This window comes from Pan paniscus, chromosome 13, assembly GCF_029289425.2.
Source record: "Pan paniscus chromosome 13, NHGRI_mPanPan1-v2.0_pri, whole genome shotgun sequence".
Taxonomy (NCBI): Eukaryota; Metazoa; Chordata; class Mammalia; order Primates; family Hominidae; genus Pan; species Pan paniscus.
The window spans coordinates 70,773,126-70,800,858 of NC_073262.2; the positions used below are offsets into that span (position 1 = coordinate 70,773,126).

Below are 27,733 nucleotides of genomic sequence, written 5' to 3' on the forward strand. Positions count from 1 at the left end.
TAGAAAGGGGACAGACGAAGGGCAAGAACTCTTCAATGACAAAAGCAAAGGCAGAAAATATTCCTGGTTTCTTTTATTATTGTGCAGGAATTCAATGTTTACTTATCAAATTAGTCATGAATTCATATGTTGAAATTGCATCCTATCTAAAAAGTAATTCAACAATGTTGCTTTTTTCCATTCTTACATTGCATAGATTTTCCCCCCCCCCAAACTCAACCTATGTGTCTTTTCATTATAAGAAAGAGCTACCTGGGAAGGTGATGTGCCACTAACAGTCTATAGCAGCTTGGTATAGAGAACAATTGCACAATAGTGAGAACAAATTAAGTTACGGAGAAAATATCTAAAAGAAGACCTTAAACGATTAATACTTTGTACATCAACAGTTTTTTTAAGAGAGTGGTCTCCGAAGAAAAGATTTGAAGATTTTGAATATATGGTATATGACGCTCTTCTAAAGGATTTTTTTTTTTTTTTTTTTGGTGGAATAGAAGGAACCTGATATTTAAGCTCATATAATGAATAAAATCCGGAAAGACTTTCAAGATTATTAAGAAATAAAAATGGACCGGGTGCGGTAGCTCATGCCTGTAATCCCAGCACTTTGGGAGGCCAAGGCGGGCGAATCACGAGGTCAGGAGATCGAGATCATCTTGGCCAACAGAGTGAAACCCCGTCTCTACTAAAATACAAAAAAAATTAGCCTGGCATGGTGACACACGCCTGTAGTCCCAGCTACTCGGGAGAGTGAGGCAGGAGAATCACTTGAACCCGGGAGGTAGAGGCTGCAGTGAGCCAAGATAGCGCCACTGCACTCTAGCCCAGTGACAGAGCAAGACTCCGTCTAAAAAAAAAAAAAGAAAAGAAAAGAAATAAAAATGGTTTGTTAAATATAATGTATGTCAATCTAATTTGCTTTGACCAAATCACATACAAATCTCCTAAAGAAATATACTATTATATCATTAAGTACACTAACGATTCTACCCTACAGAACAATTTTCTTAAAAAACTGGAATTGTGTGACATTACAAATCACAACCACTAGGTGGAATCTCAATTACTGTCGTTCAAGAATCAGAAAGACCATTTGTAATAACCTAGTACTAACTGGAAAGACAAGAACTTCTCTTGCTGGGCTATGAAGGATCAAATTCTGTTTTCTTGAAGATGTCAAAAATTTTACTGGAGATGACACCAAATTCAAGGGGAAGATAAGCAAATGTTGGAAAACAAAATTAGAATCTAAGAGCATTTCACCCAAATGGAGGTTGAAGAAATAATCTCAATGAAAGATTTAAAAGTTTTGGAAGGAAAACAAGCCCTCGAATCAAACATAAATAACAAATGAGATGTTTACATAGAAATAGTACATAGGTATGACAAAATAATCATCCCTTTTACAATAAATAATTCAAGATGGCTAATAGCAGTCTTCATTCCTGGCTCCATGAGAAAAGTGATTGATATGGAAAAGATTCAAGGCAAATTCAGCAAATGTAAAGGAATGAAGTGAGCAGCTACAAAGAATGGGTACAATTATGGAAATTGTGTTTAAACTAGAGAAGGCTTGCCTACTCAAACTGTAAGTTACTGTGTAAAGGCTTAACAAGTTTCATAAAAATTTAAGAACAAAATAAAAGAATCATTTCTAACAGCAGAGTCCTTCCCTGAAAGAGAAAGTTTCAGAAGAGAAGTCAGTTATTACGTTTTAAAATATAAGGATCAAATTGGATCCTCAGGTGGATTAGGATAGATAGGAACTTCTCAGAGGCCTCTCCTGGTCTATGCTAGGATAACGCCACATACAACCAAGAACCCACAAAGGGACCTCACCCAGGCAAGGCCATTCACATAATTAACAATCTCCTCTAGGTGACAAAGAACAGTGGGCTCCATGATCACTAACCAGGATATTTCAAAGTCACAGAAATTAAGAAGGAAGAAAAGGAACTCAGAAAACAGACACACTACAGTGCAGGGCAATAACCCAAGAATAAATAGGAAACACTAATGTTAATTTAAAGCCATTTGCTTCTGTTTACATGACTAATCTTTTTAAGGTAAAAAATCTCCTTAATCTTCTTTACTGATAATCTTTTAAACAGCACCAACAACTTGTTCTGCAACTAACAGGAAGCTCATGCAAAATTCAATAGCTCTGCCTAGTTTAGACTGGAGCTAGCAGGATATTCAAATCCTGAGAGGTCAGTTCAACCTACACAGTGCAGAATATTAGCTCAGCTTCTGAATGCAGCACTGCCAATTTCTTTTGATTTCTGTTTTACTTCATTTCCTTTGATGACAGAGCCCACACTTAACAAGCACAGTGAATCTTATTAACACCACAATTTTTCCTCTGCCTCTCCTTCGTTCTTCACCCACTTCTTTCCCTCTTGGACCCACACTGTCTTTCACTAACAGGTTGGAAATCTGGGGACCACAGCAGGGTTTCCCAGACAAGAAATACCTTTCCAGTGTCCTCACAAAGCCTTTCCCCATCTACAAACAAAGCTTTGTCATGGCTCAAACCAGGTCATTAACTCATCCACTAAGTTTCACTTACCTTTTGGAAGGATCTTTCTGAAGACACAGTGAAAGTAATTTTCTAAAGGACTTGCCGTACTTTTTCATCATTTCTTTATCCTCTACCCCTGTTTCCAAAGTGGGTGGATCATTTTGCAAAGTCAACATTAACACCTGCAGCAGAAACAAACAAGAAGACAGAATCTCAGTATAGCAATTGCTACAATCTAGTTTTGAATTTTTCATAAAAGTGTAAAAAACCATCCTTGATTAGATACAAAGTGCTTTCCCGTGATTTTAACTTTGCAGAAATTGTGTATTTAAAGTATTCATTACCACTGCAAACGTGTTCATGCCCCCTTTAACCTTTTTGTTATTCCATTGACAGAACTTACAAAACTTGCTCTATGTGTTAAGAATGATCCCGGACAGAGCTTTCTGGGAACTGGCTCGTGTACTGCGTTGAGGAGCACGTAGCTCCAGCACAGGCTGGTTGGGAAAGCGGGTGGAGGAGAAGAGAGAGGGCCAGAGAGGCAGTGACTGTTCATGTGTACGGGTCATTCATAAGTAAGGAACTGCCTGTACTCAAGGCTTCTGTAACACATTACTAGCCCTAAAAATAAAACCACAACATCCCAGGAGGTAACATGATTTCCTTTAAAAAAATGAGAAAACATACAGAAAATTGCTAAAAGGCTTGGCAAAGCTGAGAGAGCAAGACACTGAAGGATAGCCAGAATATAACTGAGTTGCTAAAAACTGTCATCAAATCCAAAGTCCTTGCTGCTTTTGGAGGGGGACAAAACAAAATAAAATACAACTTTAAATCAAAAAGGTAAAAATTCCACTCTTTCATACTAACTTCAAAATTATTTGCTTTAAAAAAAAAGTGGAAAGTGTAGAAAACTACTAGCCTGTACAATCAATAAAACTCATTAATGCATAATTCAGCCTTAATTTATGCAAATGCTATACATGTCAAGCCTCTTTTCAAACACTTTCAGATGTGTGAATAGATGAAGCGTGAAAGTGACGGCTTATTGTTTGTGGAGGATAATAGCCCACAGGAGAAAGCGGGGGACTGGGAACTCTGAAGAAAAGTCCAAGAGGACGTCAGGCTGGGACAAGCAAGTGCGACTTTGAATTCAGGTGGGAAACACTAAGAAGAGGCAAAAGAAAGAAAATGAAGAAAGAAAAACTGAATAAAAGAAAAAATCCTTCAGCATTACTTCAGTGCTTTTTCTCCAAGAGGTCACTTCAATTGTTTACGCTTCAATTTTAAATTTTCTGCTAGCAAAATCCGGTATATGTACCCACACGCACACAAATACACTAAAATCCTAACTATGTTAAAAAAAAATTTATATATATATATATAAAAACAATAAAATGAATTACACTGAAACCTTAGTAGAGATTGTCTGGTTGATGAGATTACGGATGATTGTTTTTCTTCTTTAGTCTGACTTGCACATCCAAACTTTCTAGAATATGAGTATACTACTTCTTTTAATCAGTAAAACTCACTTTTTATTCTTGGGTTTTTAAAATAAATCCTCCCAAATTTTTCCAGTAACCATGAAACAATCATAGACCATACTCTATGTAAAATAGCATTATAATTTCACTAAACTATTTCAGCCTCAAAACAAAATCCAGTTGGGTAAATAAACCCTGATACCACTATCTCAGAACTAAGAGAAATAACGAGGTATAAACCAGTTAAAAGAAGAGCAGAAACGTGAAAATAGCATCCTAAAAACACTGTGGCTCACTTATATCAGATCAGTTGCCAACATTACACTATGAGAGCAGGGGTAAAAATGTTGTAGTCCACTTAAAAAGAAAGAAAAAAAAAAGCCCTGAAAATCTGGGAAACCCATTTGCAGAGATGACATCACTATAATCTATTTTGAGATATTCTCTGGGAACCTGGCGTTGTTCTGCTATCAAAAGAGTAATGACCAGCATTTGTCATAGCTATCAACCTCCATCAACCAATCTGATCACATTATTTTCTCAACTCTGTGCTGAGACTATAAAGCAAGCTTCAAAGCTGGGAATTATGCTACTTTTGTCCTATTCTGTCCACTGAGAAAATCAGACAACGTTCAACTTGGCTGCGTTCCTCCATTAATTCTCCTCGGGTCTAAGAGAAGAATGAAGATGTTGAAGAGAATTAGAAAACAGATTCCGTCCAATCACATTTCAACCCCGATGTAGTATTTCCAATTGTAATTACTTTCATGGGAGGATATTTGTGATAAGGCGCTGCTCCTGTTGCTAATTCAATGGCAGTTATTCCAAAACTCCACATGTCAGCCTTGAAGTCATAGCCTCTCACCTAAGAAAGAAAGCAGGAAAAAAACACAATCATACAGCAGGCATGTTACACATCATCAAGTCCATGTCATGTCAGAAATCCACAGCTGTTGATGTATAACTTTCACGTTAGTTTGCTAATTAGCTAGCAATCGAGAATTAAATCTTAGTTGCATGAAGCATTCTACTAAAATGCTAGATACAAATGAAATGTTAGCATATTAATGATCTGTACGATTGTACTATGTCCATCAAAAAGTCACTTTTTTTTGTTTTTTTACCTGTTCCATGACTTCAGGAGCCATCCAACATGGGGTGCCAACGAACGTTTTTCTTACTTTATTTCGGGTAACATCACCCCCTGTTGCTAGGAACGCACTTACCCCAAAATCTGAAAGGCAAAAAAAAATCACCTTTATTTTATGTAAGACATTATTGCTTATAAATTGTGATTTTTTTAGCATGTCTCTTCTTTGTGAGCTTTACAGTGGTGATGAACTATTCCAAACATGTCTACGGTGCTCTCTCAGGAAAAAAAAGGAAGACCTGCCCTCTGCTATCCCCTACACCTTGGAGAATACCATCGCTGGTAATGGGCCACAAGCCTGCCGGTCCAAAAGCTTAGTATACCAAATTAAATATAAAGGGTGTTAGCTTTTAGCTGAGGTATATAAAGATAAGATATATAAAGCCAACATGCCCGAGTTTGTCCATATGCAAAAAAGCTTAGTCAGGAAAGACTGATTTTCTGGACAATTTTCATAAGTACAGAGGCAATGGATTGTACAAGTAAATAATATTTTTCTTAACTTTAACTCATTATATACTAGAAGTTAATTTTATAAGAAGATGAATTAATTAGGCATACTGTACAGATTGAGCATCCGGAAATGCTTGCGACCAGAAATGTTTTAGATTTTGGATTTTTTCTCATTTTAAAATACTTGCATTATATACTAAACTAGTTAAGTGCCCCTCATTCGAAAACCAGAAATCTGAAATGTACCCGTGAACATTTCCTTTGAATGTCACCTCACATTCAAAAAGTTTCAGAATTTGGAACATTTGAGATTTCACATATTCTGATTTAGGGATACTCAACCTATATATACATACGGGCACATGTGTAAAAATTCTATTTGTATGTACAGTACAGAAGGGAATGCCTGGCAATTATTAACGTACTATTCTTGCTTTCATTTTTACACAATGGTTAAAAGTAGTTGATAAGTTAAAGTACCAATTACTCAAGACTAGTGTACCTATCAACGATAGCCAGGTCAAGGACTACTTGATAGCGAGCTGGTGGGTAGTAATAAAAACAGGTAGTCAACACATCAAAACACCACAGCGCACTGTGTAGTCTGAGCCCCTGCAAATCGCTCTCATACACTTTTCCTTTGCTAGTTCCCCTTGTTGGCTGTCAGGGTGACAGCAATTACCAAAAAACACCCTCAAGTACAAACGAAGGTCAAAATGTATTAGCATTTGCTGTACGCCTATAAGGTTAGTTTATGCAATTGTGACTTAATAACATTGTAACTGGTTTCCTGAGTAGAAATACATTGAATGTTGCATTTTATTTATATTTAAATTTACTCATACTCCCAACAGGATTTCAACTACAAATAAAAGGAATGAAAATTGACAAATGGAGTCTTTGTTCCAACTGCTACTCTCATGTTCATATTGAATAAAAGTATATATGTTTAAACTGCTACATAACTTAATATGCATATATGTTTCCAACTCTAAAGCCCTTTTAATTCTTATACTGCAGCCAGAAAACTGAAGTCTTGTGAAAAGAAATCTCTGGAACCAGTCAGTCTCCTGTGGGTGGGAGAAGATACAATTCATTCTCTTAGAGAAGAGTTAGGTGAATTAAAATATTTGTAAGCATCTACTATATCTGCTGGAAAAAATATATATGATAAAGCTTTGAAAGCTACTAATTTCAACTTAATTTATATTTCTAAAAAGAAGTTCAACGATGAATCCAACATTTCATTTTTATTAAAATGATTTTATAATATAATATGAAATAAATACATATCATCTATAAATTAAGGATACAGGTAAAAGCTGCTTTAAGGAAAAATTGATTCTTTTAAATGCAATTGAAGCAACTCTGCACCCTAAAGTCTCTTCCTAAAAGACATAATCCAGGTAAAAATCCATAGTTAACACTAGATATATTTCCACTTCCTTAAAAATACTACCTGCTTACATTACACATTTTAAAAAGTTAGAAAACAGCTGAAAAAGATGTATAGTAGCCATTTATTATTGACAATACGCTTTCAATATATCTGTCATGATTCATATATTCAGAGCCTCCACTTTGAACACTCACTTTAAAGTCATAAACAGATGGTTAAATGTCTTTAAAACTCAGAACAAAAATTTCAGGAGCAGAAAACACCAATCCTAACATCTACTCCCTCTATGACTACAGAATAAATACACAATTTGCTCCTATGTACGGCTGATGTGTATATAGATTATATGTACTCAGTAACAGAACATTTTGAGCAAAGTACATAGTGTGCTTATGTTATATAAACAAAAAATTGGTATATTATATTGAGATAGCTTGCATATGAGAGTTAGAACAAGGTGGCAGAACTGTAACAGTGAAAAGCTGTCCTTGTTTCCTAAGGGGTACATCTATACAGCCAAAGGGAATGCAGCCAGATTCACTTGGGTACAAAACCACAGACATTTCTCTAGAAACACAGAATCAAAGGCTACACATAAAGTTAGCCAGTCCATCTCCCTGCCTCCAGGAATAACCGGAGGATATGGGTAAAAGCTGCTTTAAGAAAAACAACAACAACAAATAATGCTGTCATCCGAATAACAAAAAGGCTCTAAGACCTTCTGAATCCATCTACTTCTTTGCTCCTCCACAGCCACTGCCTTCATTTAATCCACCATTACTTCTTGCCAAGATTTCTGCAGCAGCCTCCTAAGTTCCCATCTCCCTTCCTTCCCCAGATCCAGGCTCCAGCAACCAGGCCTTTCTATGTCACAGGCCTGAGCCCTCCTTAAAAGTCTTTCAGGCCAGGAGCGGTGGCTCATGCCTGTAACCCCAGCACTTTGGGAGGCCAATGCAAGTGGATCATGAGGTCAGGAGTTCGAGATCATCCAGGCCAACATGGTGAAACCCCATCTCTACTAAAAAATACAAAAAATCAGCTGGGCCTGGTGGCACGCACCTGTAGTCCCAGCAACTCTGGAGGCTGAGGCGGGGGAATCGCTTGAACCCAGGAGGCGGAGGTTGCAGTGAGCTGAGATCATGCCACTGCACTCCGGCCTGGCAACAGAGCAAGACTTTGTCTCAAAAAAAAAAAAAAAGTCTTTCAAGGCTCCCTGTCCCCTCAGGAAAAAGTCAAAATCCTTCAGCATAACACGTAAACCTATATCACTACTCTCAGATTCAGACAGTAAGCTCCAGCCTACTGAATGACTTACTTTTTATTCCCTGATCCCATCACCTCCTTGGCCTCACCAGCATTGCCCTTGCACATGATGCTTTGTCGTCTAGGTACATCAACCTTCCATGCTGAACAGGTGCACCAGCAGAAGGCTTTCTGCATGACCTTGTTAATGACACAGCATCTCCGGCACCCTGGCTCTTGGTGAGTAGTTTGATGTGCATTCATCACCTTTGCGTAATTTGATTTCAGTAACATTGGTCATGGTCTTGTTTTGATGTGTGAATGCTACTACGCCTTGAGGAGGATCTGCAGGTATGGTTATCTGATTTGGAGAGTGGCAGATCTACTAGGAAACATCACAGGACTAATGGGCAAGATCTGAGTGTTAACAGTGATTAGGCCTAAGGCTAGACTATTACCCAACTGTATGACTCCAGAAAGGGACTTAAACTTTCTGGGCCTTATTGGGTTTCTTATTTAGGCCTATTTTTATTTATTTATTTTATTTTTTTGAAATAGAGTCTCGCTCTGTCGCCCAAGGTGGAACACAGTGGCATGATCATGGCTCACTGCAGCCTCAACCTCCCATGCTCAAGCGATCCTCCTACCTCAGCCTCCCAAGCAGCTATGACTACAGGCATGTGCTACCATGCCCATCTAATTTATTTTTATTTTTTGTAGATATGGGGTCTCTCTATGTTACCCAAGCTGTTCTCAAACTCTTGAGCTCAAGCAATCCTCCTGTCTCAGCCTCCCAACGTGCTGGAATTATAAGCATGAGCCACCATGCTGAGCCTCAATTTTTATATTACTTTCATATTTATAAGACTCATTTTTTTTTTTACCATGTATGACTATTCTTTATAACAACTGTTAGGTAGATCGATAAGCTACTCACTGCCTTTTCATAAGCAAGGCAAGTAGGCTGAGGGGATAAGCATAAATATTTTACAGTGGCAGAGATAAAATAGGAGAAGACATGTTTCTTGACTTTAACAATATTTGTCGGGCATGATAGTTCATTAGGTGGGTGCGGTGGCATGCAACTGTAATTTCAGCTACTCAGGAGGATGAAATGGGAGAATCGCTTGAGCCCAGGAGGTCGAGGATGCAGTAAGCCATGATCATGCCACTGCACTCCAGTCTAGGCAACAGAGTGAGCCTGTCTCAGAAAAGAAAAAAAAAAAAAAAAAAAGAATATTCCCACCTAAGTAGGATAAGATGTATAAAATCAAATACTACATTGTCTGTGTAGAAGCAGAGGAGCTATAACCATAATGGTCATAGAAGACTATCTCCAAAGTGGGTCTTGGAGCCAGCCTTCAAGATGAGGTGAAGACTTGGATGAGCAAGTCCAACAGGAAACAAATTCCAGACAAAGAAACGGCATGAGCAAAGCACAAGTGTGGAGCCAAGAAGAAAAATTGACAGCTGCAAGGGTCAAAAACTCAAAACACCTACAGCAGCCAGGCAGGAATACAATGGAGAAAAGAGGGTCCTGAAAAACCACAGCTACAGTCTCAGTGACAAGGGCCCTTGATACTTAGTCTCTGTGACCGGAGACTTTAGGAGTGCTGGGCCCTGTGTGAAGCCCTGGAGAACACTGTCAGCACCCTCCCACCAAGGTCCAAGGCAGGCCCCTGCTGCTTGGCACCAGAAGAAAGCTGCCATAGAGAAACGTAGACCCAGGATTGCTGGATATCCCAGTCTTCCCAAAAAAGCCAAACATTGGAATCTTTATGAAAAAGCTCCCTTTCTTACTGTAGTTGGCAACAAATTCATTTTTAAAAAACTGGAAAAGCGATTTCTCCTGCCTAATTTAGTCCACGAAACTAAAGTCTGCCAACTGTGTGGTTATGATGTCTAAAATGTACCTAAAATACTTCAACATATGCCATGTGATATTATGTTTGTGATACCACAACCTAGGTGGTCAGCTGGCATTCTAACCAAGAATGTCCAGTGCTGGGGGGGTTCCAATAGCACTCGACTCAGGATGCCAGAGGCAGCTGCTGGAAGTATTTCTATTATCCAAATCTAAATATAGATGAGCATAAGCCAGGTGACTGACTGTCCAAAGGGGTTATTATTAGGGAAAACAGTGACCTGTTGAGAGGTATAATACATGTTAGAAATGGGCTTTCACTGCTGAAAATAAAGGTTCTTAGCACCAGAGAGTGGCTAAAATATTTTAGATATACTCCTTACTCTTGCATGAACAGAATAAAACAATCCAGTCCAGCCCAACTGTAGACTATACCCCAGCCAGTTCTGTGGATGGTTGGATTCCTAATAGCAAGTATAAGGATAAAACAAAAACTGCATCTGGAATCTTGGCATGTCTGCCTCGAATGAATTTTTCATTCACCTATGAGGAAAAAGAACTGGGATTTCCTTGAGCTTACAGAACAAATTGTGAGAACTGCTTAGGGGCTTGCTTGCTAATGAAGGGCAAAATTTGGTCTGAAAGTTGATTTCTCTAAAACCTGTAAGGGAAGCTGTGGGTGAGTACCCAAGCCTCACCTACCTCAAACTTCTACAGTATCTGCTATTCTCTTTGAAAAGGAACCTGAGTTGTGCATGAACAACATTGACTCTCTTTGATCAGAGAGTAACGGGATCAATGTTTGAGAGTTCAGAGCTTCCTAAAATGTAGCTACAATGAGTTAAAAGAGACACTGATGCCTAAGTGGCTGGGTGGGAGTCTGGAGCAATAGGAGGCCCCATAGCTTCAGGGGACCCTGAGAGTTCTTTCCTACAAGCAGCTTCTTTTCCACAGAGGCCGTTATTTTTAAAAGCAGGGAAGTACTGGGTGAGATTGTTGAGGGGCCCAACCAACCACAGAGTCTGAGCACCAGGTAAGGGAATTTGTACCTGATTCAATTAACAGCTGTTGTTCCCTGTCTCGTTAGAGAAAAACAACATTTGGAAAAAGTGACCATGCAGGGATGTTCAAGAAAGGAAAAAGACTAGAAGCAGAGAAGACCACAACCATAGCCCAGGAGCAAAATCAACAGAGCCTGTATATGAATAGAGAGGTTGGAAATGGAGAGGATTAGAACAATTCTTAAGAAAATACGATGATTTAGTAGATATTGGAATTAAGAAAAGAGGAAGGAATAAAAAAGATTAGATGACTTGCCAAGCAACACACAGCAAGTTATTGAAGGTCTGAATAAAACTCACAGTCCTTCAGAAAGGAGTCAGCCACTTACCCCTAGTCTCCTCTTCTGGAAAGTTCAGTGTATTTTTCTTTATTGAGAAGGAAATGCAAAATGCAATAATGGGGTTAAGATTCCACAACTCCTAAGCTCTTCTCTGAGTAAAGATCAAGTTGTGATTACCCAACACAGAAAAACTGGTTTGAGGTTTACTGGTTAATCCTAAATGTCATATTTATATCATCAAAACCTATCTCTTTATAATTTGGTTTGATTCCCAGTTGTTTTTTTCTCATGAGAGACTCTCAAGACTTGACTGACAAAATTGAAATGTTCTTCTAAACACCCGGGAACATTTTCAGGGCTGCCACCATCCGGCCTTCCCGAGTCCCACAGGTTTCCTTAAAATGTTATACCACCAACGCTGGATGATTAAAGAAGTACATTGTGACTTCGGTTATGCAAACTGTATAATAATGAGTAGAAAACAGAAGCAAATATTTTCTTAATTCTGTTGGGAACAGACTAAAGAGAGCTTTTTTTTTTAACCATGTATTTCCTTATTTTCATATTATTTTTGTACTAGGATGTGTGTCAGTGGTGCAGCACCTACTTATGCCCGGTACACATGGGTGTGCACAACTGTGTACATGCACGGTGTGGGTTTAGATACCATGGGCTAACAGAGTTTTGATTTAGACATAATCCTGGCCTTGCAGTGAGAGCTAACATGGGGGAATATATTAACTAAAATAGAATGACTATGACATGACCTAAACAACATAAATACAAGAAACATGCTAATGGGCCCAGTATACTACACTCAGCACTAAACGCACCATCTTCTGCTGCTAATTCCCAGGGCCCTTTCACCCGATTTTCTTGGTGAAAGAAGAAAAACACAGACCAGGGAAAGTCAGGGCTTTAGCAGTTAGCAGTTACAGAATCAGAGGCATGCCTCTTCCAACTGCAATCCAGACTTACTTACTACATCCAGATTAATCTTCCTAAAGTGCAGTTTCTGATCATAGCACTCTCTGGTCAAAATCCTTCTCCCTCCAGGGCATTTGAGAATAACAAGAAAGCTCATCCTAGGCCATAATTCAGCATTTATATGGAAGCCAACAGGATTCTAGTATTGTTTCCTTCTGATTGCAATGCTTATTCAATTATGGTATACTTTAGCAAAGTGCTTTCGCTCCTTTAACTGACCAAATCACCATTTCTGCTTTACGTTTATGTATAATTAAATCCAGCCTTTGGATACTAATTCTTCTGTTTGTTTTCTTTTTGTTTATAGAGGAAATAGGCACAACTTTTTTCCTGGAGCCTGACCATCATCAGAATGTCACCAGACCTCTGGGCACTGAAAGCCAACTCTGAGTGCAAACTGGGAGGGCCACCCCTTCCCTCCAACCTACTAGGAAACCCTGCAATCCAAAGCAGGAGAAAGCTTTCTGCTGTCCTGACTCAAAGGAGGCAGAGGGATAACTTAAGTCTTCCAGGTGGACATTGCACTTCTGGGCACCTGCGCTGTGCTCAGCAGAACACAGCATAGCTCAGAGCAAGAAGCGGAGCAGAAAGCTCAGCAGGACAAGTCAAGATGCAACAAGACCTGGAGCAGCAGCCACCCACACTCACTGAGCTGGCTTCCTTCTTGAAATAATGCCACTTTGCACATAGGAGTAGTTTTCCTTCTATTATTATAGTGGTATTCCAGCACACCCACGGCCAAAGAGGCCAGATAGCAACATGTGTGATGTAACATATGTGGCCCCTATTCAGAGGCATACTGTGGGATCCTGATTCTAGTAAGTCTGCCATCAATAATCCCTAAAACTAACAGAAAGAAGACAGGCAGCAAGGGAAGACACAGTGCATACAAAGGAGCCATGTTTCCGCTCCAAAGAGGTGCTTTAAAATTGAACAGGCCTGAATGTTAAGTCCCAATGACACTCCCTGCTCGTTTCCTTCTTTGAGCAACAGGTCCTCAAGCTTTACCATGAGGAGCTTAGAATATGATAAGTTCTCCGTATCAGTTCTTGGAGCACACACTGTTGGCTGACTACCCAACATCCATATCCTGTTCTTTCCTACCAGAATCTTGATTTTGTTTGCCAGGGCTTGGGAGATTCACCTTATTGATCTAAGCCAATAATGGCATATGGTTCTTTTTCACCAGTGAATGGTCTGTGGCTCTGCCCTAGTCCTGACCTGTAAGATCCAAAGGTAATACAGTACAGGCCCCTGCAGTGAAGTTTTTCTCCTGAATAAAAGAACCATCCTACAGGGCTCCTTTGCTCCCCATTCTCCTTCCTGTCTGAGAATGGTCATGTGAAGAGGTGATGCTGGCAGTGATGACAGCCCATGAAGATGTGATGTATGGGAGTGATACAGCCCATGCTGGCAGGTGCTGCCCAATCCCCACTGGCAGTGCAGAAGGGGAAGAAGGAAAGAGTCCATGACCTCTGTGACATCTCTAGGCCCCCTGCATCAACTCTGAAACCAAATGCCCAGACTTCTTGCTACGTGAGATAATTAACGTTTCTGCTGCTTAATCTCCTTTCAGACCAGTACTCTGTTATTTGTAGCCAAAGCCTTCTTAACTCTTACAGTCTCCTGCCTTTCCTCAGTCTAGCCACATTGATTCACACTTCCTGACTGCTAAGGGTTAACCATTGCATCAGAGGCCAAAGTCACTGCAATCCCCAAAAGGACTTGGTAAAAAATTAGCAAGAAAACCGTTTAGCACACAGGCAATTTTGGATTTTAAAACAGCTCCAGTATCAAGCATGGCTTTTCATGCCAGAAGCACAAATTAAAATAAGTAAATGCAGAGGCATCTCAAGGGGGAAGAAAACATACTGCAAGAAGAATCTAATTCGCTTTTTTGCCAGTAGTTGCTGCTGGGGCTATATTTACATAAACCTACAACAAAGAAAATAGCACACTTCTAGGAAAATAGGAAACAGAAGTAAGTTCGACATCCTAGTCTAGACCCTTGTAATTCAAAGTGGGGTCCATAAACCAGACCAGCATTACCTGTGAGGCTTTAAATGCAGAATCTTGAGTCCCACTCTAGACCTACTGAATCAGAATCTGGATTGCAGCAAGATCCCCAGCTGACTGAACACACATTGAACAAGAGAAGCACTACTCTAGATTACTGTCCTCCTAGCAGGCACTATGGCGTGATTCCGTGGGACTGGAAGATCTCAATGCACAGCCAACTCCACAGGTTCCTCTTTCACCTCTCAGATGAAGAGAACCATGGCAGTCGAGAAAGAGTAGCAGGAAAAAAGTAGTTAAGTGTGCATGTTCATGTATCTTATGACACAGTTAGTCCAAGGGCAATTCTAAAAACATAAATCATATCCCACACAGAATTGTCTAACCCAGCGATTCTCAACTGTGTCTCATATGTGCAGTAGAATAAATTCATACACATGGCACACCTCTTTGGGAATACACAGATTTTTATGAAATCTTTGTTAAGTGCATGAAAATAATTTATAATCACAATACTTACTAACAGTTTATCAGTAACAGTTGCTCACTGCAGGTGTGATGGTACTGGGAGAGAGGCTATAGGTAAACATGATTCTTTGCACAGATTTATGTGGCACTACTCCTTTCTCTGTCATTTGTGAAAACCTCTAATGAATTGTGTAAGGGTGATATCAGGTTGGTGCAAAGGTAATTGCGGTTTTAAATTAAAAGCAATGGCAATAACCGCATTACCTTTGCACCAACCTGATATCATATTATTAGAGTGATAACCTTGAATTTGCTTATCTTTTAAGCAAGTCAATAAATATGTTGGCACTTTACTATTAGTAATCAGTTATTCACACACCACTACATATTGGGACACACCACCCATCTTGCTTGGGAGAGAACCTGGTACCCCAAGAGGAACCATGTAGAACCAAAGAGGTCCTTCTGACAACTTCACTCCCACCCAATCCCTTCCCCTCACCCCACATCAGGCTCCTGGTTTTCATTTCTATTTATTCCTTCTTGAAAGCAAATGGTGCTCAATGGCCTTGTTTGGCTCTATATGCCATGGGCCCCAACCATGGGATGGTGTCCAAGTCATTCACAGTCAAAAAAACATAATCCTACAGTATTTCCTGAGTCTGGGCCCTAGAGAGTCACTTATCAAATGCTCTAGACAAATCCATCTTCCCTATCTATTAATGAGGGAGCAGTAGTCATAACCTTCTTTGAAACATCAGAGAATGACAGTTTCACAGCCTTTTCTGACAACAAAAGAAGAAATCATAAGACAGTCCATAAAGGTAGAGTTTCATCTTTTAAAATAAAAGAAACACAAAGAAGCAAGCCTTCCCATGACTGGGGTCTCATATGTAGACTCTTGACATTGCCATCAACCAGTTTCCTTCAAATAGGCTACATCTTTTACACCTTCTACAAGGAATCAAATCAATTCACAATAGAAAAATTGAAAGAAAAATTCAGGCCAGGCATGGTGGCTCAAGCCTGTAATCCCAGCATTTTGGGAGGCCGAGGCAGTCGGATTGCAAGGTCAGGAGATCGAGACCATCCTAGCTAACATGGTGAAACCCCATCTCTACTAAAAATACAAAAAATTAGGCAGGTGTGGTGGTGGCACGTGCCTATAGTCCCAGCTACTCGTGAGGCTGAGGCAGGAGAATCGCTTGAACCCAGGAGGTGGAGGTTGCAGTGAGCCGAGATCACGCCACTGCACTCCAGCCTGGGCGACAGAGTGAGACTCGGTCTCAAAAAAAAAAAGAAAAAATTAAACAGGATTCTTGGTAAAAACACAGAAGCTGCTACTCCCTCCCCAATTCCTCAGCCATTCTCTCAATCAAGACACCACAGGCTTAAAAGGGACAAAAAGAATAAGTGGTGGTCAATGCCAATTATATTTGGCTCAAAGTTCAGTTGACTGATACAGTCAATTAGCCACAGCAGTGGAGAGGACCAGCTGAACAAAACAGTAAACCATAGATAATCTGCCCGTCTATGTCAGAGCTACAGAACCCTTGCCCCGAAGCAGGTGAATTTTCAGTAAGAAGTAGAGTCACTGGTCACACCTGGAGCAGCAACAGAAGGGAAGGCTGGAGCAGGAGTCCCAGCCCAGCTGTGCTGAAGGTTCCAGGCCAAGAGACAGCTTTTTCAAGAGTTCACTAGTGGTCAACTTTCTATTAAATAAGATAATTACACTGAACAAAGGAAAAACACAGATAAGTCCCACACCACATATCCATTCTTCCCTGGATCCCCAATGTGGGGTGGGAGGACTATTTTTAAAGATGCTCTGGTAAAAGCAGCCACAGGACAGAGGCTTGGCTTACTCTCCTCTCTATGCCCAAGACAATCCTCTGATTTGAATTCTTTAAAATAGTACTGAGAATGTCTTTAAGTGACTGCAGCTAATGAAGGGTTATTTGAACATTTTGATGCAAGATAGGTCCTTGGAGAACATCTCGTCAACCTTCCTTACTTTACAACGGAAGGAACTGAGCCCCGGCGCTCCTCAACCATCAAAAGGCATAGAGTTAAGAAGTATATTGGTGGGGTAGGGGTGAAACCTAATGGCAAGAAGCGAAAGTGAAGTCTGAGGAGATTTGAGAGTGAAATGCTTTTATGACTTTCAGAATGACCTTAAACAAGTCCACAATTGCTCAGCAGTCCTCAGATGCTTCATCTGAAGGAACTATTGTGCTGAACTGACAGAGTTGCTGTAAGGAGAGCACCAGGTAAGTATATTATACAGGTATTATTGTTTCCCAAGCCAAAGGCAAGCTTCTAAAGTCAGCGAGGGCTCCTGGCCGGCCATATCCGCAGAGACAGGCACGAACAACTTACATCAAATATTAATAAGTCTAAATTTCCAATGCAATATTCATATACCTGCAGGTGATCTTTTTTAAACAAATCTTCACTCAACCAGCCCTACTATCAGAAGCTTCCATTAAGCCACAATAGCCCATCTGTACATGTTAAAAATATGATCCCTATGGGAGAAGATTAAAATAACACAACTCCAGTTGCTACAAGTATTTAAAGAAACAATGCACACCATTTTTTTACAAAGTTTTCAGAAGGATTAGTTGAATCTTCAAAGAATCTGCAGATTTCCAAATCTGTGATAAAAGAAAACCTCACACTGAAAACTCCTAACATTAAAGAGTCACTGAACTATTGCTCAATATTCTTTTAATCTAAATTTACTATATAGTCAGATGTTTATTAATTCATTTGACAACTATTTGCCAAGATCTTACTAAGTGCCACTTCCAGTTCTAAGTACTGGGACTGTAGACCAGAAACCCCTGCTCTCACGGAGCTGACTTTTAAGTTGGGGCAGGGGTAAGGGGGAGAGGTAAATACAGATAAAAGCAAAATTACAAAATATAATACATAGTAGTAGTTCTCAGACTTCAGCCTGCTTCAGAACCCTTAGAGGGCTTCTTAAAACACAGATTGCTGGGCCCTACCTCTAGAGTTTCCGATTCAGAAGGTCTAGGGTAGGAGAGCGCAAGAGTTTGCATTTTTATCAAGTTTATGCTGCTGCTGCTGCTCTAGGAGCACACCTTGAGAGAGCCACTGATAGAGAGTACGCTGATGTGTACAATAAAGAAAACAGAGCAGGGCAGGGAATACAAAATATGGGGTGGGGGGGTTACAATATGAGGCCTGGAAGTCTCACTGATGTGACACTTGAGCCAAGATCTGAAGGAGGTAAGGAAAAGAGTATTCCAGAAAGAAGGAACGGCCCATGCAAAGATCCCGGGGCAGCAGCATGCAAGGTAAGGAGGCCGATTTGACTGAAGAGGAAGATGTAAGAGTTGAAATCAATGACATAATGAGGGGTCAGATCTTGTAAGGCCTCACGAGCCACCTTAAGGATTTTGACTTTCACTCTGAAATGGCAAGGGGTTGGAGGGTTTTGAGGAAAGGCATAATACAAGTCAACTTAGTTTAACAGCATTAATCCAGATGCCGTGTAGAGAACAGACCACAGAGGGGCAAAGGCAGAAGAAGAGGTCCTTTTAGGAGACCACCATAATAATCCAAACAAGAACTGATGGGTCTGTGGACCAGGATGACAGCAGGGAGCTGATGAAATATGGTCAACCATAGGATTTACTAACATATTGGACAGGATGTAGGGTCCAAGAGAACGACAAGGATCGAGGAATATCAAGATTTCTGGCCCATTCAGTAGAAGAATGGTTCTCCCACTAAAAGAACTGGGAAAGACTGTGAGAAGCACAGTTCAGGAACACAGGGGTTATAGAGTTCTCTATTGAAGTTATCCACTTGTTAGAGTTGAAAGGAAATTTGAGAGCCTAAGCACATCATTTTACAGGTGATACAAACTATGGCCAGCAAACGGTAAGGAGAGTAAGTTAATGACCACGGGGGGCCTAGACTGGCTACTGTGTCCTCAAGTGTACTACATACAATCAAGTGTTAAATCATATTCCATAGAATGTAAACACAGGTTAACACTATTTAAATGTCCCAAAAATCTGTAATCAACATATGATACATGCAGTAACTTATAAGATGTTATTGACCAAAACCTATTCCTATTTACAATACATATTTAAATTTTATCCCCATTATAACCTATTCAACTAATCCTAATGTGGATAACTTAAGTTACCCAGGTATAGGCATTCCCTTCACACTTAACACATTTTTTAAATTTATATAGTTGACTGTTTAATGTGTCACCTAAACTATAAACTCCATGACAGTAGACACAATGTCTCCATTGCTTACCACTGTGTCAGCTCAGCGGACTGTGCCTAGAACATAGCAAATGCTCAATAAATACCTGTCAACTAACCACTGAGGATACACTGAAACCAAACATCTAATGTTTACCTTTTCTCCCACAGAAGGAGCAGGCTATACAAATGGAGGTTCTGGCAAAAAGAAAAATAAACGAAAAAATAAGCAAAGGACCGAATTGCTCTGCTTTCAAGTCTAAAAACTCTTATTTTAGGCAGACCTCCGTAGCTTTTGGTAATATGTGAAATTTAATTTAATAATGAATTGCAGGCCCTTACAGGAAGGAAAAAAGAGAGGGAAGGAGGGAGACTGAGTCCCATCTGCCTCATGCCCCCCCACCCAGACACTTCTGTGAAGCTCAACCCTGTCCCCCCTGCAGCTAAACGTGCACAGCTGAGCAAAAATTCCAGCACAGGAGTAGAGCAAAGTGGTTCTCCTCCACCGGGTTCACCCAGTAACATTTCCTTAAGCTGTTGCTCAAACAACTGCTAGCAGCTGTTAAAGCATGAGAAGCTGCTTACAATCTCCCCAAGTATTTCTCACTGATGGTGTGCAGCTGGAATGAAAAACTCAGTTTCCAGAACTGACTACATTCTTGGTTCATTCTAGAGCTTTTATCAAATGTTACCATTTGTCGAGATACCAAAAATCAGGGAGCCACATTAATTTACTGTCCTTATTCACTTATGCCAAAAAAAAATTCATGTATGAGAATTTTGTCATAATTCATCAAACCATAATTCACATAGTTATAAACTGTTCCTGAAACTCAAAACAAATATTTCAGTTCACTATAAAGCACTTGCACCCCCCCCACCCCAACAGATATTAATTTTCATGTGTATTCTATTTTCTGAGTATAACCAGTGCCTCTTCATTCATGTTCTCTGCTTCACTCTTCCTTAACTTTAGCCTCATGGCTTGCAGGCTAGGGCAGTGCTTGTCCAAAATCAGAAGTGATATTCCCCATTAAAAACTACTTTCAGCCTTTAAAATATGCAGTAGTATACATACCTAAATATTTAAAATATTTCTGCCTCCCTCCCTGCTAAGCTGATATATTCTTACTCATTTCAACTCTCAGCTATGCCTTACATCTGTTCTCTTTGCCACCAACAGGCACATGTACTTGCATAACCTGCTGCTGAGACAGGGTGTCTCGCGTGCCTCTAGGCAGAGTGCACTGACCCAAAGTTCAGGAACACCTGCCATGTGTCAGGTACCATCTGGGAATGCTGCGATGAACAACACAGTTTCTCCCTCTGGGAAGTATCCAGTCTGAAGGGAAGATGGGAAAGTAAAGGCCCAATGTCAGTGCTGTGTCATAGGCTAGCTAGAGTATGGCCAGAACCCTTGCAAACCACCAGGGTGAGGGGCTTAACCCGGTGCAGGTGGGCATGGTGGAGGAAATGATCATGAAAGGTTTCTCAAGGAAAGAATTCTTCATGAATAAGTCATGAAAAGAAGTTACTCAGGTAAGAAAGGGGAACCCTGAACAAGAAGCTATAAGCATTTCAAGTCACAGCAGAAAGCACTTGCAGACATGACCAGAAAAACAGGCAGGTCCCTCATCTGCCATTAGTAGGAAGCTGGAGCTTTATTCCATCAACAATGCTTTATTCCATCAACAATGCTTATAAACTTTATGCAAGAGGAAGATACAGTCAGATCTACACTGCAGATTCTTCACTCTGGTGATATTGAGGAAACTGATGGGAAAAAGAAAAGAGCAAAACAACATGGCAGGAGGTCAGATGGAGTGCCTAAGGCCTCGCACCTCCCTAGCCACCGTGAGCTTACCACACCCTAAGTAATTAGAGGACACCATCCCAATTTCAATACGAAAGCAATGAGTTAGCAAATTCTAAAATAAAATGTGTTTTAACTCCTTTAATGCTGTAGTATATTCTCATTACACAAACGTGCAAAATGAGGCACAGAGAAGCTAAAGCTATAACTTGGTTACACAGCTAGAAGGAGCAATGCCAGGACTGAACTATGGCTGTCTGGTGTCAGAGCCCATGCTCTGGGCCAAGGTGCTCATAAATGTGATGACATCATTTCCTGATTGGATGCCTCCGGGGCTTTCAGTGCTTTCCCACACTAATCAGAAGCTGACTCCAGGGCTGCTCGGGTGCCTTGCTCAAAGCAGCAGCCTCTCTTCCCTACAACACAAAAAATAACTCTTAAACCCCTACCCTCCCCATCAAAGTGCACTTTATGAGGGCCAAAGGCCACAGAAGGAAAATGAAAGAACCTAGCAGCTATGGGTGTAAAAACTCAACCACCTTGCCCATCTTCCTCTAGCTCCTTAATGGATAACGTCTAAGTGACAGAAGCCAGTTAAGTTTCATTGCATGTTTTCCTAGCACTTTTAGTCATGGGGTTTTCAGTGTTCAAGATGCAGACTTAAAATGAAGATGTATTCAAGGCTGATAAGGATATTATCTCCCTCCCAGTAAATAAGAGATGCTACCCAAAGTTCTACCAATGTACCTTGGACAGTGAAAAACCCAGGGCATAAGCTTGATTTGAATGGATGCACATACGTGAGGCATTTTGATGGTAACTTTCTAGAGTTCCAGGCTGCTTTCGCTCAGTACCAGTTTTTATTTCTGTTATGTAAAACCAGGGAAGGGAAATTCACATTCACACACATAAGCACTGTCTTTGTGTATCGGGCCTACTATAACAAAATACCTTAGACTGGGTGACTTAAAAACAACAAAATCTTATTTATCACAGTTCTGCAGGCTGGGAAGTCCAAGATTATGGCATCGGCAGATTCACTATCTAGTAAGGACCCGCCTTCTTGTTTACAGATGGTGCCTTCTGTTTGTGTCCTCACATGGTAGAAGGGCACGGCAGCTCTCTGGGGCCTCTTTATAAAGGCACTGGCCCTACTCATGATCATGAGTAGGGTTTAGGCCTCATGATCTTATTACCTCCCAAAGGCCCCACCTCCTAACACCATCACATTGGTGATTAGGGTTCAACATATGAATTTGGAGGGCACACAAAATTCAAACCACAGCACACACACACCTAAAAGGCAAACGTAAGTGAAAATGAGCATGAGATCTACCTTACATAATGTAGTAGTAAGCTTCTACAAAGTTCTTTATAAATCAAAGGTGTTGAAATCAACATTTTTATAGAACATCAAGAGTAGCCACTATTTTTTTTAAATCTTAGATTAAAAAGATTAGCAGAAACCACCTCAAAGTGATCTGTTTCATATGAATTTCTGTTTGCTCAAAATAGTGTCTCTCATTAATTCTGGACAAACAGGCTTAGTCATTTGCCAAAGCACTAAGCTCTTCCTGACAATATGACAGGGCATCAAATTGGAAGATAAAATGCTATGCCGTGGGAAGAACATGACTTTCGAGTAGCCACTCCCCCTTCTATCACACAGTGCAGCAAAACCTATTACATTTTCCAAGGCATCCAAGTTGATTATCGGGAAGTTACACACACTGGACCTCTAAGCATAGAAGGTACAGTAAGGAGGAAAGCATTTTCTCTTAAACCCTGAGTAGGCTGTCCTCAGGTTCTAATTCACTACATCAAACCTGAAGTTTTCCAGTCTGAAAAGAGTGTGGTGTCATTATTGAGCTTAATTCTATACCAAATGACGCTTAGATGGCTGCTTCTCCTATGCCCTGAAACCTTACCAGGGAAACCCTTGTGTTTCAACCTGAAGGAGCAAGGAGGAAGAAGGTGCTGAATATGTTCCCTGGCCCAAAGGGGAATCGATTTATGCAGAGACACAGAAGAGCTAGTGATCGCTGGGGTATATTCCATCTGAAAGTGAGGTCATTTAAATCCAGATTTAAGGTCCTCCTCCTGGAAATCCCACAGATGTGAGTTGACAGTTTCTAGAGTCAGACTGTCCAAACCCAAAGCATGGCTACACCGCTTATTCTACGTGTGACCTGGGCAACTGACTTCCCCACTGTAATTTAGTTTCTCCTATGTAAAATGGATGCAATAGGACCTTCCTCATGGAGTTGTGCTGAGGACTGAATGAGACTCAAAGCATTCAGAATCCAAAACCTAGCCTGACACACAGGAAGCACTCAAGACACATTAGTTCCTGATTTTATACCCACGTTCAATAGAAATGTACATTATTCCCAGAGAATCTGGACTGTGTTCAACAGAAGCAGGCTCATTATCCTACCCACCACACTTCTAGCTGCATAATAAAGTGAGGGTTTCTCATGGTCTAAGTCAGGCCCTTTAATCTTCTGTTTTCTGATAAAAAGTTCTGAAAAAGGGAATTTATACATATGTAAAAGTGAGTGTTTCCCCTAAAAAAAACAAAAATCATTATGTTTTCTATTAGGATAGCAAAAATGCCCTTTCTTAAAAACAGTGCACACAATAATACTCTCAAGGTGGGCAATGTATATTACACTCAAAGAAATAAATGCAAACTTAACTTCTCCCCTGCTTAACTTTTATTTCAAACTACAGGGCCTCAGAGGCATAAAGATACAAAGGGGAAAGAGCAAAAACAGACTGGGTAAAAACAATGTATTATTTGTCCAGGTAGCAACAAAAAAGGACCGTCTCACCCCTGCCGTTGCTGAGTCTCCACGTTCCACTCTTCCCCCCGACCTCGCCTGTTTCACCCACCGACAAGGATGCCAGTAAAAGACCCAGAGACTCCTGGTCCTCATTTTTGCTCAGGCAGCAACCAAGTACCTGACCAAGAAAGTCAATCTCCTATAAAATGGGGACAGCAGTAACATCTACCTTTCCAAGGAGACATTAAAAATGCTTTAAGGCAATAACCTTATATTACAGTGAACACTTTAAAAATTCAAACTTTAAATACTGTATTAGTTGGATGTTATGATCAGGTCAGAGAATATGGGAGAAATTAAATGTGAATTCTAGAAAGCGATAGTTCCAGAGATGCAGAAGCTGTACATTTAGGTGCCTGTCAAGCAGCCACCATACATCTGGGAAATGGCCATTCCAGTTTGTGTTATTACACAAGCATGAAGTCGCATACTCAAAAAGATACCAAGGAAGCCCCGGAGGGCCGGAACACAAAGTCCTCAGCACATGCCAGGCACAGAAAAGGCACAGCCCTCTCTACACATCAATTCACTTAATTCCCACACCTACCCTGTGCAGGGGCTTCCTGCCTGAGCCCTTCTGAACTCAGCAGCCCGCACAGTGCAGGCACGTACTGGGTCACAACAGACTCCCCGGCAGTGAGGAAAAACCCAAAGGCCTGTGATGGAAGGAAAAAGCCAGGAAATCTTACCTCGGGGATTCTTACTGGGAAAAAGAAAAGGACAATGTGTTCCAGAAGGCTCAGGGAGAGGCTCGGATCATTAATCTGACAAGAATAATGGGATGAGATGACTGGCAGAGGACCAAGTAACAGAATAAGGCAGGGGCTGACTAGCCTTCACATTTCAAAGGCAGTTCACTGCTATTTTGACCCTTTTAGTGAGAAATCATCATTTCATCATAAAACAGAAAATTAGTTGTACTTCCTTATCATCTTAGAGCAAGATTAATGGCAAGTTAGCTTCCAAATTCCATAATTAATAAGTATTACCTTTTGATAAGTCATAAACTCTCCTCAGAGCTGAAGCTCTTGCAGGACAATCTGAGGGTCACATGATCTCCAGTCAGTGCAAGGGAGTATCACTGTGATCCTGTTAGTCGTAGTAACAGAAGTAATAGTAGTAATAGTAGCAACAGTAGTAGCAGCAGCAGCCATGGTAGAACAGCAGTTATTGATATTTACTGCTTGCCTATTATGTGTTGGCCACTGTTAAGATCACTGGACCTTGATTTCATGAAAGAAGATGAATTAGTTTATATTTTTATCCCTCTTTAAGGAAACTGAGTCTTAAGAAGGTTTGGTAACTTGCCCAAGGTGGTACAGCTACTAAGTGGTGGCCTCAGAATTTCGATCACGTCAGCTGACACCAGAGCCTGCACTCTGAACAACTAGACTGCTTGGGGCTGGACAGTTTGAAATTTTTGCCCACAGATGTTTCTTAGCTGTTACTTGTTTAACTGAAGTACTTTTTCAAACTGTCCCTAGCCTATGGGATAAGGTCCACTCATGAGGACAAGATATGCACACACAAAGCACTAACTCAGATGGCTCAAGAACAAAATCCAGCATCCACGATGAGGAGAGGCACCAGAGTCGGGGGGTGGGGGTAGGGGGCAGCAGATGAATCAAGAATTGCCAAAGATTGATAATTATTGAAACTAGGTGATGGGTACAAGTGGGCTCATCTTACTCTTCTCTGCAATGACAGGGTCAGTCCAGTAGAGGGAATGACTGTCTAGCCAAAAAATGCCAAGAACACTCCCCCAAGAAACCATGAAAGCTAAAAGGATTGCTGAGACAGACTTTCAATGACATGGGTAAAGTAAGAGTTAATATGGGCGTGGCTACATCTTATCCCAGGCCTTTAAGGTTACTCTAGGGCCAATAACAAAATAGAGGCTTTGAACACGAAAGGTGCTCACCTGATAGTGCGTGTTCACGTAAAAGACATTCATTGCATCCCCAGCCTACCAGCTTTGTCAAGAATAGCCATGATGGGTCAGAGTTAAAAACAAAATAAGGCCCAGATTTTTAATGTTCACAATTCTTTCAGATACCTCTTAAGAAATAAATTAGTTTTTAATTGATGTGTATGATGTTTTAAATTTTCAAACCTATCGAAAAACGTTTTTACAAGTGCATTTCTTGAAGTTATATGAGTATTACCATTATAAAATGTGAAAGGTAGAAAACATAATAAAATTGAAAATAAAATTATTCTTTATCAAAAAGCTATGTACTAAAATGGCATTTTTCACAGGATGATCTAATGACTTATCAAAACAATAAGGAAAATATGTTATCCTTCGGACCCAAACATTCTGTAAATATCGTTCTGAAGAGAGATTACATGCATTTATTCATTTCTCAGGAATGACTCTACATTCCTTGAAACTGTAACACTTCCGTAATCAAGTAAAAAATTTTTCTATTTATCAGCTTTACCTGCTATTTGTACTGAACCATCCTCACCCAGAAGAATATTACCAGCTTTCAAATCCCTATTAGAAAAAAAAAATAGAAAATAAATTGTAGGGTACAGACTTTATAGTGTATTGATTCACTCAGGAAGATTTTAAAACATATCATACAACGCAGCTCTTTGACATAATAATTTCATAAATATTAAGATTATAGCACAGATTTTAAAAGTTATAAGGATAGGCTGGGCACAGCGGCTCACGCCTGTAATCCCAGCACTTTGGGAGGCCAAGGTGGGTGGAGCACCTGAGGTGAGGAGTTCGAGACCAGCCTGGAAAAAATGGTGAAACCCCATCTCTACTAAAAATACAAAAATTAGTTGGGCATGGTGGCAGGTGCCTGTAATCCCAGCTACGTGGGAGGCTGAGGCAAAAGAATCACTTGAACCTGGGAGGTGGAGGTTGCAGTGAGCCAACGCCGTGCCACTGCCCTCCAGCCTGGGCAACAAGAGTGAAACTTGGTCTCAAAAAAAAAAGGTATAAGGATCTACCTGTCATTTTATAGTTTACTCGTGGGGGAGAGTTAGGATTTTAGAAAGAAATATTTTCTATGAAATAATTATCCAAATTTAATTAAATCATCAGTAAGTAGACTCTCTATTTTATGCTTCAGAGTCAGACACTGCCCATAAACTCACACTACTGTCATTCTATCAAGTATTAAAGCCCAGTCTATGTAAAGCTCCTCTACTTCCACTTAAATTTGGGATGCAATTCCAACTTAATTCTCTTTCTGAAAAATGAACTTCTCTCTGGTGAGAGACTGATTATAAATACTAATTATAATAATAGATATTACATTTCTTCACCATATAAAACCTGTGTAATCTTAGTACTTTGAAAAATGACAATTTGCAATTTATAAATTTGATTTCTAAAGTAACTTTTTTCTAATTATTGAAAAACATAGGCCAGCCACAGTGGCTCACGCCTGTAATCCTAGCACTTTGGGAGGCTAAGGTGGGCAGATCACCTGGGATCAAGAGTGTCAGTCCAGCCTGGCCAACATGGTGAACCCCATCTCTACTAAATATACAAAAATTAGCCAGGCATGGTGGCGCATGCCTGTAATCCCAGCTACTCGGGAGGCTGAGACAGGAGAATTGCTTGAACTCGGGAGGCAGAGGTTGCAGTGAGCTGAGATCACACCATTGCACTCCAGCCTGGGCAACAGAGCAAGACTCTGTCTCAAAAAAAAAAAAGAAAAAGAAAAATATAGTAGAAATAATTAAATATAAATTTCAGGGTAGGAGAATTACATTATTAGTATTACTGGTAAATGGCTATTTACTTGCAATAATTCCTAAGAGCCCAAGTAGCACTCACTCACTTGAAACATCAAGCACTCATATTCTATGTGATTTGACTATGTAAAGAATTAACATTTTATGTCACAAAAGAAGATAAGTGCCT

The 27,733-nt window shown here is 40.3% G+C and overlaps 1 protein-coding gene across 3 annotated transcripts in view; it reads right to left on the reverse strand.

The window, feature by feature from the left end:
* Positions 1-27,733, reverse strand: part of STK39 (serine/threonine kinase 39) — a 296,359-nt gene that overhangs the window by 184,187 nt on the left and 84,439 nt on the right. For all 3 annotated transcript variants that reach the window (XM_055108709.2, XM_034954433.3, XM_063595436.1), the window contains exons 5-8: positions 26,286-26,341; positions 5,133-5,242; positions 4,772-4,873; positions 2,570-2,703 (exon numbers count right to left, since the gene is read on the reverse strand). In XM_055108709.2, coding sequence (XP_054964684.1) covers positions 2,570-2,703; positions 4,772-4,873; positions 5,133-5,242; positions 26,286-26,341 — 402 coding nt within the window. The remainder of the gene's footprint in view (positions 1-2,569; positions 2,704-4,771; positions 4,874-5,132; positions 5,243-26,285; positions 26,342-27,733) is intronic.